This window comes from Drosophila tropicalis, unplaced genomic scaffold (genome assembly GCF_018151085.1).
Source record: "Drosophila tropicalis isolate 14030-0801.00 unplaced genomic scaffold, ASM1815108v1 contig_694, whole genome shotgun sequence".
In the NCBI taxonomy this organism is placed as follows: Eukaryota; Metazoa; Arthropoda; class Insecta; order Diptera; family Drosophilidae; genus Drosophila; species Drosophila tropicalis.
The window spans coordinates 2,741,775-2,755,485 of record NW_027173176.1 but is presented as its reverse complement, the minus strand read 5'-3'; the positions used below and the strand labels follow the sequence as shown (position 1 = coordinate 2,755,485).

At 35.6% G+C, this 13,711-nt stretch overlaps 1 protein-coding gene across 5 annotated transcripts; it reads left to right on the top strand.

Annotated features, from left to right (window-relative positions):
* The first annotated feature begins 629 nt into the window (after positions 1-629).
* Shal (Potassium voltage-gated channel protein Shal) lies at positions 630-13,711 on the top strand. Of its 5 annotated transcripts, none has more exons than XM_068292865.1 (6): positions 630-948; positions 6,406-7,959; positions 8,028-8,190; positions 8,259-8,447; positions 11,367-11,519; positions 12,843-13,711. In XM_068292865.1, the coding sequence occupies exons 2-6, from the start codon at positions 6,845-6,847 to the stop codon at positions 12,936-12,938; spliced, it is 1,716 nt and encodes a 571-aa protein (XP_068148966.1). In that variant the 5' UTR covers positions 630-948; positions 6,406-6,844; the 3' UTR covers positions 12,939-13,711. The 5 variants fall into 5 exon arrangements, with proteins under 5 accessions (XP_068148966.1, XP_068148964.1, XP_068148969.1 ...); XM_068292863.1 differs by having other exon boundaries at positions 630-959; XM_068292866.1 differs by having other exon boundaries at positions 693-711.

Here is a 13,711-nt window from a genome sequence, read left to right as displayed (position 1 = left end):
TACATTCATATATGTACATACATATGTATGTTAAAAATAACATTTTTCATCCCAGATTTTAAATCTATGCATAGAATTCAAACAAATAATCAATCAGTTAAATGGCCCACATTAAAATCATTGTTCTATAATCTAATACTGGAAATAATAGATTTCAAAAATCTGTTCGCTGTTAAACAGCTGGCCTACCATGCGTATGATCTATGCCTGTGGGTAACTGATTGTGAGAAAAAAAGGTTTGCAGAGAAAAAAAACCTTGCATACATTTTGGGGCTACTGCTTTTTTATTTGAACACTTGCATACAAAATTGATTTTAAAATAAATTGTTTGGCGAAGAGAAAATAATTCATTTCGCATTAATATTTTTAAAATTGATGATTACCATGTTAAATAAAATAAAGTACAAATTCCAGTATTTCTTTGCTGTATTTGCATTAATCTATTTGGCGCCATTGTATTTGAAAATTATTCACTAATGTAAGATCTGGTTCAACATGGTCTATTTGCAATTGCCTCAATGCGCCGACTCTGTGAGAGTTTTATTTTAGCTTTTCTTGTTTTCTTTGATTTCCGATTGCGCGTCCCGGATTTGGATTCTAACGCATTTTTACTTTCAGTTTGTCGAGAACATTTGAACTCAACGGCGCTTCTCTCCAGCGGCCCTACAGCTCCTAGACTAGCAAAAAGAAAGTTAGCGGGATGCTCTAATTGTAGGCACCAGAAAAAAAGAAAGAAAACTCATGCGTAAAGAGAGAAAAACAAAAAAATATATAAAGAAATAAATTACAAAATAATATTTAAAGAAAACAAAAACAAAAAAAAAAAAAAAACAAAAACGCAAAACGCAAGGCACACAAAATGGGGCAAACAATGCAACAAAAAAAAGTGCGGCTAAATGGAATGTAAAAGGAGAAGAAATCAAGTGTACGGATAGGGAGGCGAAAAGTGTAAGAGTTATGTATGTATATGTATATGCATGCACATACATATGTATGCATATACAAATATGTGTATATATTGAATGAATGTGTACATACAACGAGAAAGTGTATGTTTAGAAAATGAAAATTAACAATTTGATATTAATTTGAGTTTGAAATAGCCATTGTTAAAACAAATAACCAATCTAAAAGTTAAGCAGATGCTAGCACAAGAAAAAAAAAATCCATTTTCACGTTTCTCGCTGCGTGTTGGAACTTATGTGTGTGAGTGTGCTTCGTTTTTTTTTCTGTGTGTGTGTGTGTGTGTGTGCGTGTGGGAGTGTCCGTGTGTGTGTGTGTGCGTTTCGTTTGCTTTCTTGATTTGTGAAAATGTGTGTATATCCAAAAGATGTTGTTTCTGTTTTTGCTGCTGCTGCTGCTTCTGGTGCTGCTGCTGTTCAAGGCAACAACAAAAAAAAAAAAAAAAGACAACATATAATTTTGAAATGCCGCCTATGTCCTTGTTTTGTTAAATATTTATTAAAGTTGCGCTTCTTTGTGTAGTTGTGTGTGTGTGTGTGTGTGTTTGTAACACAACGACAACAACCAAAACAACAACAACAACAATAACAACAACAATAAGAACAACAATAAGAACAACAAGTGTTGCTTAGTTTTTCAGTTTAAATGGGGGCCCAGTTCCATGTTTTATATTAATTCATCTAGCAAAAGCAAACAACAAAAAGAAAAAAAGGGAAAAAAATAACAGTTCGCTCTTGTGTCTGAAAGTGAAGGTCGTTATTGTTGTATATGTAGGCTCAGAGCCAGAGTGCGGCAAAAACCAAAGAGAGAAAGCGACAGAGACAGACAGATTGATAGTGTCTGTGTGAGAGAGAAAGTGGTTTGTGGGTGCAGAGGACAGAGATAGGTAGTCGATGTGAGAGCGAACCAGACTTAGATATGAGTGGTTAGAAAGAGAAGGAGACAGCGCAAGATAAAAGAGAGAAGTCAGCAGGAGCAATGAAAGTGCGGGTGTCGACAGGCGTAATGTGCAAAAAATCCTTGGCTTGGTTTTTGGCGCAACAACAACAACACAAACAACAATAAAGCCATACTAAAAAAAACTTGCACACATTAGTTTAATAAGGGACCTCCATCTCTCTCTCTCTCTCTCTCTCACTCTCTCTCTGTGTGTGTGTGTGTATAAGCTTGCTTTGTGTGCGTGTGAATGACGCGTGCTTGATGCAAATGCAATCCCATCTTTGCTTTTCATTTTTATTTTTATATAGATAGTAATTTAAAATATTAAGTTTTATTGGTTTATTTCCTTATCACATAGATGGATGCGCAAGGACATTTATGCGAATCTCACTTAAATGATTTATCCTAAGCCCCATTTGTAGGAACTTTTATCTTGATTTCAGAACCATTTATTCTTAATTTGACAATTCATTTTCATGAACTGCGTGCCCGCAGAAATGTAAAATTATTTGTTGTTCGATCGCTTATGATACATATATGTATATAAGGGTCACGTTTTGGGGCAGTTAACTACACACAGACACCCAACCACCTACCCACCCACCCACTCACTCATTCACTCACTTTGCTGGCCGATTTTTACGGGCTGATAAGCACAACGACCAGTGACGACTCTCTCTAATGTTTTATATATACCCCTATTAAGATGGGCAAATTGCATGTAACAGACCAAGGAAACTTTTTTTTTTTTGCGACCCTACAAAGTAAATATATATATTCTTTATTAGCCCAAAGCGTTTTGTATTGACTAGGTATACTACTTATAGATGTATGTATATATAATATGTATGTACAGATGTAGCTAAGCAATTTGGAATGTTATTTATACCAGAGTTAACTAATTTTTGTTCATGAGAATGATTAAAATGTAAATATGAAATATTTCATTGTTGAATACTAAACAAATGAGTGAGAATAAGTAAACAATAAATTTATATCAAAGTCGAGTTCTACCACCTTTCAGTATGGCGAATCTTGAGGATGGCCTTGGTTTAGCCAAACCGACCCTAACGTATACATATGTTCATACATGTGTGTGTGTATACATATATACAAAAAAATATTTGTACATTGTGTACACAACGTAATTTAAATAATAAATCAACTTTTGTAATCGAATCGTCACCCTTTGCCTTGTACATCATGACGTATGCGCAATGCCAACAAATGTATATGAAGTATACGCAGTGTGGCACCAACAAAAAACACACACACACCCACACACTTTTCTTTTTCTCGACTTTTTAACTAATTTCTTAAAGTAAAGTCACTAATTGGAATATCAGAAGCAAATATTAAGATTCACTTAATGATGATATGAACTAAATCTACAAAAGGACGTCCTGGAGTACTTACTTGGGTTACTCATACGATCAATACATCCCTCCCGCTTATATCAAATGATTCCGAACTATTTTTAAAAAGCAACTGAAAAATGTTAAAGTTATACAATCTTGAGACCATTCATACTGCAGTGATCTTTAAGGAGGTGTAAAAACAAATGTTTTTCCTCAAATCTTTAGTCTTTCATCACATTTGCATAAATTTTCCTATAAAAGAAAGTTTTATTTGGAAACTTTGTTGGCCTTGCCGATATTTGCTTACCCTATCCTAAATAGAAATGGAACCTAATCTAAATAGATTTTAAAACATATCTGATTCGAAACTTATTGGTTTTTCCCACAAATCTCACAATGAAAACAATGAAAATTCAATTATTAGTTCCATGGAAATAATTTGCGAAAATTGTTTTCTTTTTTTTTTTGGTTTTTGAGTATTGTTAAATCAATATAGCCAATTTGTAAGTGTACGTATAAAAATGGGAAAAATTTTTAAACATACAAAAAGTTGCTCGTAAACAAAGGAATCAACAATAACAGCGGCAACAACAACAACAACAATAATAATAATAACAACAACAACGACAACAATTAGGTGATTGGTTAAAAATAGCCAGGGCGAATCAAAAAAGTAAACATTGTTAACTTATTGTCAATAAAAATACGAAAATTTTCAAACACAAAGCCATAAAAATGCGTTTATGATCTGGAAATCTCATTCTGTTGTTTTTCCATTCCAAAAAGAATATTTTATGTGTTGAAAAAGTATCCGATTTATGGAACTTCTGAAAGATATGGAAAACTAAAACCTAACAATGGAGAATCCCTGTTTGTCTGTTTATTTCTAAAATAAGCAACAAAAGAAAAAGAAAAAAAACGAAGAAAAAAAAATTTGCAAAAACAAAAATTTTGTACTTTTGTATTTTGTTTAACCAAATTTGAAACATGACAAACGAAAATGCACATCTATTTATAATTTCTATACACATAATGACACATTGATTTTTATATCCTTAGAATGCAAAAGGCGGAAAGCTGAATGTATATACATATATGTATATAGAGAGAGAGATATTTTCATGTCAATTGTGGAATTTGCAATGTTTTTTAAAACGAAACCCACTAGCCATTTCAATACTAAATTTGGCTTATACAATACGTTAAGGCTATGATGACCCATGAAGTTAAACGCAAGGATTACAGTTTGATATTGATTAAATCGAAAATCGAATTTGGTACTGGTGAAGATTAGTCCTTGTTACCAAATAAAGTATGACCTTTTAATGGACGGTAAGAAAAAAAAAAAAGCTAAAATGAAAACGAAAATGGCACCCATACTAAGACCACCCACTGATGGTGTTCAATTTTAGTGATTTTCCTTGTCTACTAGAAACATTAGATATTTGATGATATATATATTTTGATGGCTCGCAACACGCACTCGGTTTGCCTAATGCATAAACTAACGATAGACAGACAAGAGGGACGAACGAAAAGAAAGATGGTAAAAATGGCATTGATTAATTTACATTTCCCTTCAATAGACACACACACACACACACACAGGCACGAATACTATACGGGAAATTCTTGATGGGATAATGTGAGTTATTACAACATTAGGCTCTGACACAAGGATCTATGTAGTAGACGCATGTCAGGTCATTTAACGACAAATTATTGTCTAGCCTTACCTCTTACAATGTGTTCTCTATACATATATAACTTCAGATAGTTGGATAGATATTCTCATCGTTATTATTCGAATGAGTAATTGTCAGAAATTCCTTGCCATGAGAGCTTGACAATGTTTCGTCTAGTTATGGACAGTCCTTCCGTTAACTTTCTTTGAAGAATTCTTCTTTTTTCTGTCACTCTTGGTTGTCCAATTTTTGTTGACTGCTCTTCCTGTTTGTCTGAAGTGTGGTAGGGACAAGAAAAAAAGAAAGTAAAACATTTTCGACATTTTTGTTTTGTGTTTTGAAACCAACAACAACACACATATCCCCCACATACAGCCATGTACACACGCCCACACACAATTGCATACATACATATATCTTAATACATACAATTACACCCACTCGCACATCCAAATTTTGTTCACTTCCGAAATTTCTCGCCTCATTTGTGTTTATGCTATCAAGGGAATTCCGTTCAACAAAAATCGACAGACAATGAATGCGTTTTTCAAGAAATGTTTTGTCTAAATATTTATACGAATCATCTGTCCCGGTCTTTGCAGCTCCTCCAGCTGGTTCTCCTTTCTATTCGCATGCTCAAGTTTTATTGAGTCTGTTTGTCTGTTGTCTGAATGGAAGATTACGGGTTCAAAGAAATTTATATGTATTTCTCGTGCAAGCACATAAAACGCCCCTCGAAATAGTTATATTTTTTGTTGTTGTTTTTTTTTTTGCCAACCACAATTAAAACGCAAAACGCAAAACTTTGTTTCTCACTCCGTTCTTCTGCCCTTTCCCGTCCCTAGCCCCTTGGCCATCAGTTTACCCTCTTTGTGACAAAAAGCCATTTGCTTCCATAAATGTCATGGCCTAGCTCTTTAAGTAGTCCTAGATACACATGCAAAGCGAATATATATATATATATACATAGTAACACTTATATAGCTGGCATGATAGTTATGAAACGTCGCAGTTAGGATTGTAGTTTATTCAAAGGATCTCATGCCATATAAGTACAAATAAAGCTCCGTTTTAGAGAGGACTCGGCTCCAGGTGCAGAGATTGGCAACAAGCAAAGTTGAAAGAATATTATAATCTGATTTCGTCTATATAGTTTTTATTTGCAGTGCCCTTCAATGTTGGCCAAAATACTTACTAATTCGAACGCATCTGAAACCTTTGTTTAAGTTTAAGTATATATATAGTACTTAATGAGTTCGTGAAAAGTCTAAGAAAGACGTCAAATTTTGACGAGGCCTCAATATAATTTCAAAAGGTGTTTGAACTTCTGAATGAAGACATTTACTTTTGAAGACAAACAAAGAAATAAAATGCCCAAGGATAAAGTAAACATAGAAATTTTGATTTACTTTGCCAAATTGTTTTCTTATCTGAAATTTTTGATCAATTTCTCATTACAGTTGCAACGTATAATTGAATCATATCCTGTGGGTGGACCATTAATGAGTAAACAAAGAAGAAGCACTCCAAAAAATGACAGCAATAAGTCAAAGCAATAAAACACAGCGAGCGAGTAAGGGAGAGAGAAAGAGGAAAGCCTAAAACAAGAGGAACAAAAAACAAAAGCAAAAACAAAATCATCGAGTCAAAGTTTGTGCAACTTTTGGGCAATAAGCAAAAGAAATTAAAAATTAATTAATAAGAAATACATAAATCGAGAAAGGGGCAAAAGAGACGAAGAACTTAGCCCATTAAGGTTCCCCCCTCTCAAAAGGTTCCCCATTCAATCGATAATATTCGACAGTATTGCATATTGAAATCTGTACGCAACGTTGAAAGGAATCCACATACGTCCTTAGCCAGTCTCCGGTAGGACACTGAAACATTCCACCACACAGTATGGCCTCGGTCGCCGCTTGGCTGCCTTTCGCCCGAGCGGCGGCCATTGGTTGGGTGCCGATAGCCACCCATCCGCTGCCACCGCCACCCATGCCCAAGGATCGACGCAAAACGGATGATGAGAAGCTATTAATTAATGTATCTGGTCGCCGTTTTGAGACATGGCGTAATACACTGGAGAAATATCCGGACACGTTGCTTGGCTCCAATGAGCGTGAATTCTTTTATGATGAGGATTGCAAGGAGTACTTCTTTGATCGGGATCCGGATATATTTCGACATATACTCAATTACTATAGGACGGGCAAATTGCATTATCCCAAACACGAATGCTTGACCAGCTACGATGAGGAGTTGGCCTTCTTTGGCATTATGCCCGATGTGATTGGCGATTGTTGCTACGAGGACTATCGCGATAGGAAACGAGAGAATGCGGAACGTCTAATGGATGACAAACTCTCCGAGAACGGTGATCAGAATCTACAGCAGCTGACCAACATACGCCAAAAGATGTGGCGTGCCTTTGAGAATCCGCATACATCGACATCAGCCCTTGTATTCTACTACGTAACAGGGTTCTTCATTGCCGTATCCGTAATGGCAAATGTGGTCGAAACCGTTCCCTGTGGCCAACGTCCCGGCAGAGCTGGCAGTTTGCCGTGCGGTGAACGTTACAAAATTGTATTCTTTTGCCTGGACACAGCCTGTGTGATGATATTCACGGCTGAATATCTGTTGCGTCTATTCGCCGCACCCGATCGTTGTAAATTTGTACGCTCCGTGATGAGCATCATCGATGTTGTGGCAATTATGCCATACTACATTGGCCTGGGCATTACCGATAACGATGATGTTAGCGGCGCCTTTGTCACACTGCGAGTATTTCGCGTATTTCGTATTTTTAAATTCTCTCGGCATTCTCAGGGTCTACGTATCCTTGGCTACACTCTTAAATCATGCGCCAGCGAATTGGGCTTTCTTGTGTTCTCGCTGGCCATGGCCATCATTATCTTTGCCACCGTCATGTTCTATGCCGAAAAGAATGTGACTAGCACCAATTTCACATCGATACCGGCTGCCTTCTGGTATACCATAGTGACCATGACAACGCTGGGGTAAGTGGCCATTTGCAATCCATTCGAGTCTGTCTCTAATATCGTCTCCCCCCTCTACTCCTTACTAGCTACGGCGACATGGTCCCGGAGACAATAGCTGGCAAAATTGTGGGCGGTGTTTGCTCACTCAGCGGTGTGCTGGTCATCGCCTTACCTGTACCTGTTATTGTATCGAACTTTAGTAGAATTTATCATCAAAATCAACGGGCGGATAAGCGCAAGGCGCAGAGGGTAAGTTCGAGCAACTCTGTTTCCATTCGAAGTAAGTACCCATTGACTGTTATCCTTATCCTTTGCAGAAAGCTCGCCTGGCCCGTATACGCATTGCAAAAGCTTCATCGGGAGCGGCATTTGTTAGCAAAAAGAAGGCAGCTGAGGCCCGATGGGCTGCTCAGGAATCTGGCATTGAGCTGGATGATAATTATCGGGATGAAGATATTTTTGAGTTGCAACATCATCATTTGTTGCGATGTCTTGAAAAGACAACGGTGCGTATCCTTAATATATGTATATACCCCCCTTTTCCCCCAAATATATATACCTATATATATATATATATATCAATTTATTTGAATTGAGAAAATGACTGATCTTATTGCCGCTCGTTCCGTTATCTTTTATACGGACTTCCTCTCGTCTGTCTCGATTTCGAACAAAAACTATGTGTGTTGTTTTTACCTTCTTGTTTTTTTTTTTGGTTTTCTGTTTGTTTGTTGGCGTTTATGATTTTTGATTTTACTTTTTCTATATGTATCATTTTGTTTCTCTGGTTTATCTTTTTCGTTATCTTTTCCTCGCAGATGTAGCAACATTTGAACAACTACTTTCTTAGACTAAACCATTTAGATAGTCGCCTTGAGCACGCATTAGGTAAAGCAATGACAACTACAACAACTAAATCAACAATACACAACTACAACAACAGCAGCAGCAGCAGGAGCAGCAGCAGCAACTACTACTACAACAGCAACAACAACAACAACTACAACAACAATAATAATAATAATAACAACAACAACAACAAGTACCTATACTGAGAAAGAAACAAATTTTTGTTGTATCAAAAAAAAAAAAAAAAAATAACACCAACAACAAGAAACACACACACACAACGTGAAAGCATTTTTGGTCTTCTGTGTTTTCTACATTCTAAGTTCCCATTTGTCTTACGTTTTTCACACAAATGAACAAAAAGCAAAACAAGAAACATAATATAAACCAATCAATATTAATGTTTGTTCAATTCCTCTTACCAACACCGAAACAAAAAAACAAAAACAAAAATAAATACCAAATACAAAAAACAAAAAAAGTAAGTGCTTTCGGGTTTGTTCCTTTCATTTTTGTTCTCTTTTTTTCTCGTTCCTAATTAATTTTTATGATTTCTGTACTTTTCGATAACAAGTCATACATATATACATATGTACATGTATATATGTACATATATAGTTAACTAATAAGAACATATGTTTCATTGTATATATGTGTATGTACATATGCCGACTAAGTTTCTGTTTCCGTTTCTGTTTCTGTTCCAACTTACAAATCTACCAAAGTTTGCTTGAAAAAGTTCTAATCAAAACGTGAAAAAAAACAAAAACAAAAACTAACCGAAACACACACACAATTGAAAACTGAAATTCGCGAAAGTGGCGTGTGGAATGCCTCTAACTATAGAAATCGAAAGAATCCAGTAAAAGTGATGACAGCTGTATCAGATTCTCTTCAAGACTTTTAATGGCCACTTAGGCACAGATGTTAAAATTCAAAATATTAATCGTCTATTTTACTAAATGATGAGCTGAGAATTATGACTTTTCGAATATTCCCTCTCAACTTTGTGTTTATACAAAGAAGATGTTTTTAATTGGATTTCCTTAATTTTGGCAAATGGCTTGTCAGCCCATAATAGCGTATAAGCACTGTATTACAGCTAAAGTAATAACTAATTTCTATAAATCTTCACATAAACATTTTAACAATGTAACTGATGACGAAAGATTTACAAAACACAAAACATTAAGGAAGAAAAATATATTTTTAAGCTCAAAAACATATATTTTGCTGTAAACAATGGCAGATCTAAGAACAAGGAAATGCTGAACAAATATCCCTCAAAGTATGCAACATTTTTTGATTGCATAATGAGGAAAACTTTCTCGTTTGATTTAGATTCCAAAACATTTCTATAAGTCAAAAGAAATGCATTTTTCGACTATTTATTGCATACATTAGGGGATACATTTCGTAAATGTCACTCTGTTAGATTTGCCGATGCTAAATTTAGATGGAAATTCACTTCAACATTCCACATAGAACTTGTGAAAGTGTTTCCCAAAATTAAACGAAAACATTTCAAGCGGAAATAATTTGAGAGTTTTATGTACTATTTATGTATATATGTATGTAGATTTTGTTTATTTCTTTCAAGTATTTCGATTAGGTTAACTTTTTAGTATTGTAGATTTTTTTCTATTTTCCTAATAGTTGCCACAAACAAAAACCCAAAAATATAACTCGAAAATTCATTAAAAAATTCGAATGATAACGGTAAATAGCCGACTCGCGATTGATCACGCCAAAGTTTTCGCCGCCGCCTTCGCCTCCGCCTCGCTCACGACATAATTAAACAGTTGCCGTTGCCGTTTAGCCGTTGCCCGTAACCTCCCCTCGCCACGACTCGCTCAGATCAGATCAGATCAGCCCTGTCCTGCCTGCTCGCTCGCTCGCCCGCCCGCCCGCCGCGCTCCTGCTTTCTCCTCTATGCTCTGCTGCCGCCATTGCCTCACACACACACACACACCTACACACTCACACACACGTACACACTTTGGCTGTGTATCTTGACTGTTCTCATTGTGTTATTGTAAAATTGTCATTGCTTAGGAGCTAGCCCCCTGCCCTACCCCATTCCAAAATGATGTGTTATTTTTAAATGTTCAAATGCTCTCTCCCACCGCCCCCACCCCACTCCACACTCCTGTGTTTTGATTGTTGTTTTGAACCGCCTCCTTTGGGTATATTCAATATGTGTGTTTGTTACTAACCTGTCCTGTGTTTCGTGTGTATGATTGTAAAAACCGATTAACCCCCGCTTAACCATCCCTTTAATGCCACTCCCCTTTCCTCCTGTCAACCTCTCTGTCTATCTCTCTTTCTCACTCACTCTGTCTCTCTCTCTCTCTCTCTGTATATTTGTAAAAAATAATCAAAAAAAAAAAAAACAAAACAAACAAAACAAGAACAAAAAAATTATTGTATTCTATGTATTATTCTTTGTTTCTCTTTGTAAAATTCTTCTCTGGCTGTACGTCTACTCAAACAAAAAAAAAAAAAAACTACCAAAACTAAATCCAAAAAACAAAATTTCTCAAAAAAATCCAAAAATTGAATGAACGATCAAACAGGATCGCGAATTTGTCGAATTGGAAATACCATATAATGGCCAGCCAAAGCGACCGGGCTCGCCCTCGCCAATGGCCAGTCCCGCCCATTCGACAAATAGTGCCGCAGGCCTCTTGCAATCCTGTTGCGGACGGTGCTGTTCTCAGCGCTATCAGGTAAGTTATTGACCTATTAATATGTACATATATAGCAATACATACATACATACATATATGTATGGATATGTAGACTTGACACAACTTTTTAATGTACATGGTTATATCTTGTTTAATCCTTAAGGGCCCTTCAAAGTGCAGAAATTTATAGAGGCAAAATCAATGAAGCCAACTTTGGCCCTTTCAAAATCTTTAGTTCTATCAATCCCAGTTTGGTTTCTATGGCAGCTTTATATTAAAGTAATCCAATCCGATGATTTGTTAAAAGTGATATGAACTATGCAGAAAAGAATTGAGGGCGTGAAGTTGACTCGGCTTCTTAGATTGAACAGAAATATTTATATAATACATACATTATTTCTATGAACAAAATAAAAAAACATTCAACAATGAATACATTAAAGTTCCTCTAAGATCATTAAGTTATTTTCTGTTGGAACTTCTCTAATATATTTTAAATTAACTGCAAGGGTATAAAAAAGAAACTAACAAATTAATAGAAATTGATTTACAGTTAGAAATTAATAAGTTTTAGTTAGATTTTATGCTTTATTTGCTAATGTTTCACTGCACTTTGAAGGGAGATGATTTATATTATACAAAGCGCAGGTGGGTCTGTCTCTCTCTATCTCTATCTCTGTTTCTGTTTCTGTCTCTGTCATTGTCTCTCCCTATGCTAAAACTTTGTTTCTGTATCTAATAGTAATCTTGTAACTATATGCCTATATATACATATATAAATATTATTTGTTTGCTAGCTTTGGTTCGAATAAAAGTATGAATTGAAAATTTACTTCGGTTTACCGAAGTTTATATACCCTTGCAGTTCTGTAACTGTCTAAAGACTGATCATGTCACAAGTCTGATCGAAAATTGAGAGAGAACAAACATGATGCCAGATTTCAACTTGATTATAGTTGTATATTTTTCAAGTAATGCCTAGGGTTATGCTATGATTACGCACATGATTTAGATCAGCAGATTGAAGAAACTGTAGTATACTCTTAGGCGCATCAGGCAAACGCATTCACAAATGTACATATAAACAAAACAGATTAGCTAACTCCGGCTTAGAATTTGCAAGAGTATACATAAACTTTGGCCAAGTCAGAGTTACCTTGGCCCTGTGGCATCTCCAACTGTTGTGGCATTCGTTCTACGGCTTTGCCAAATGTTTGCCCCAGTGCTGTAGTTGCATAAATACATACATTTGTAGGTCTCTTCTACACTGCGAATAAGTCCTTAAAGTTTGCTGGAAATATTTCGAGTTATTGCATATAGAATTCATATGTTTATACGGTTTTTACCATTCCATTTTTTTAGGCCTGTGGAAAGTATATGCCAGCTGCCAGCAATGCTCAAAATAGCCAAAACAATCAGCCCATGGATGGCACTTATCTAGTGGAGGCCTCGTTCTGAGCCAGCAGCGGCAGCGATACCAAAAGAACGCGCATCCAGAGAAGAAGGAGGAGGAGGAGGAGGCGGACGAGTTGCTGCAGTAGCAGCAGCAGCAGCAGAAGCAGCTGCACCACCACCCCCGCCACCAAACCGAGATCAAGCAAAGACGAATGCTAATGCTAAATGCGAATTTCAATGATTTATGTTACGTTTAGAAGTCTAACTTAAAACAACTTTTAAAATTACAATGAAAGTTTTCAAATTGTTGTAGTCATTTTGTCGAATAGTAGCAACAAAATCCTCTAAAGAAAAAAACTAAACCAAAAAAAGAAAACAAAAATACAAAACAAATCAGAAGAATGAAATATGCAACCAATCCAATTCACAATCAATCTAATCTGCAAAATCTGATTTTCGAGTTTAACCACAAAATCAGTTAATCTACAAGAAAAACAAAAACAATGCAAATATTCGCAAATTAAATGTGTGTAAGATGTAAAGAAAAACACATTAAGAAAAGAAAACTACAATAAATTAACAAAAATAATAATAATACAGATAATATATATATAAATATAATATAAAACAAAAACACAAAATTGGATTTGATTAGCGAGGCCATATTAATAAATAAAACAACACAACAACAACAACAACAACAAACACTTGAAGTAATACGAGTATATAATGAAATAATACATAACATAACAAGCAACACTATTTACTTTATATAGGTGACAAGACAACAACAACAAAAGAACAAAAAAAAAAAAAAAAAAGAAAACACACAGAAA

What these genes read in the sequence shown, in the direction of transcription:
- Shal (XM_068292865.1), top strand. Translation starts at nt 6,845, where the DNA reads ATGGCCTCGGTCGCCGCTTGGCTGCCTTTCGCCCGAGCGGCGGCCATT. An exon ending in ATAAGCGCAAGGCGCAGAGG is followed by an intron (nt 8,191 to 8,258) that starts GTAAGTTCGAGC and finishes TATCCTTTGCAG; the next exon opens with AAAGCTCGCCTGGCCCGTAT. An exon ending in GCTGTTCTCAGCGCTATCAG is followed by an intron (nt 11,520 to 12,842) that starts GTAAGTTATTGA and finishes CCATTTTTTTAG; the next exon opens with GCCTGTGGAAAGTATATGCC.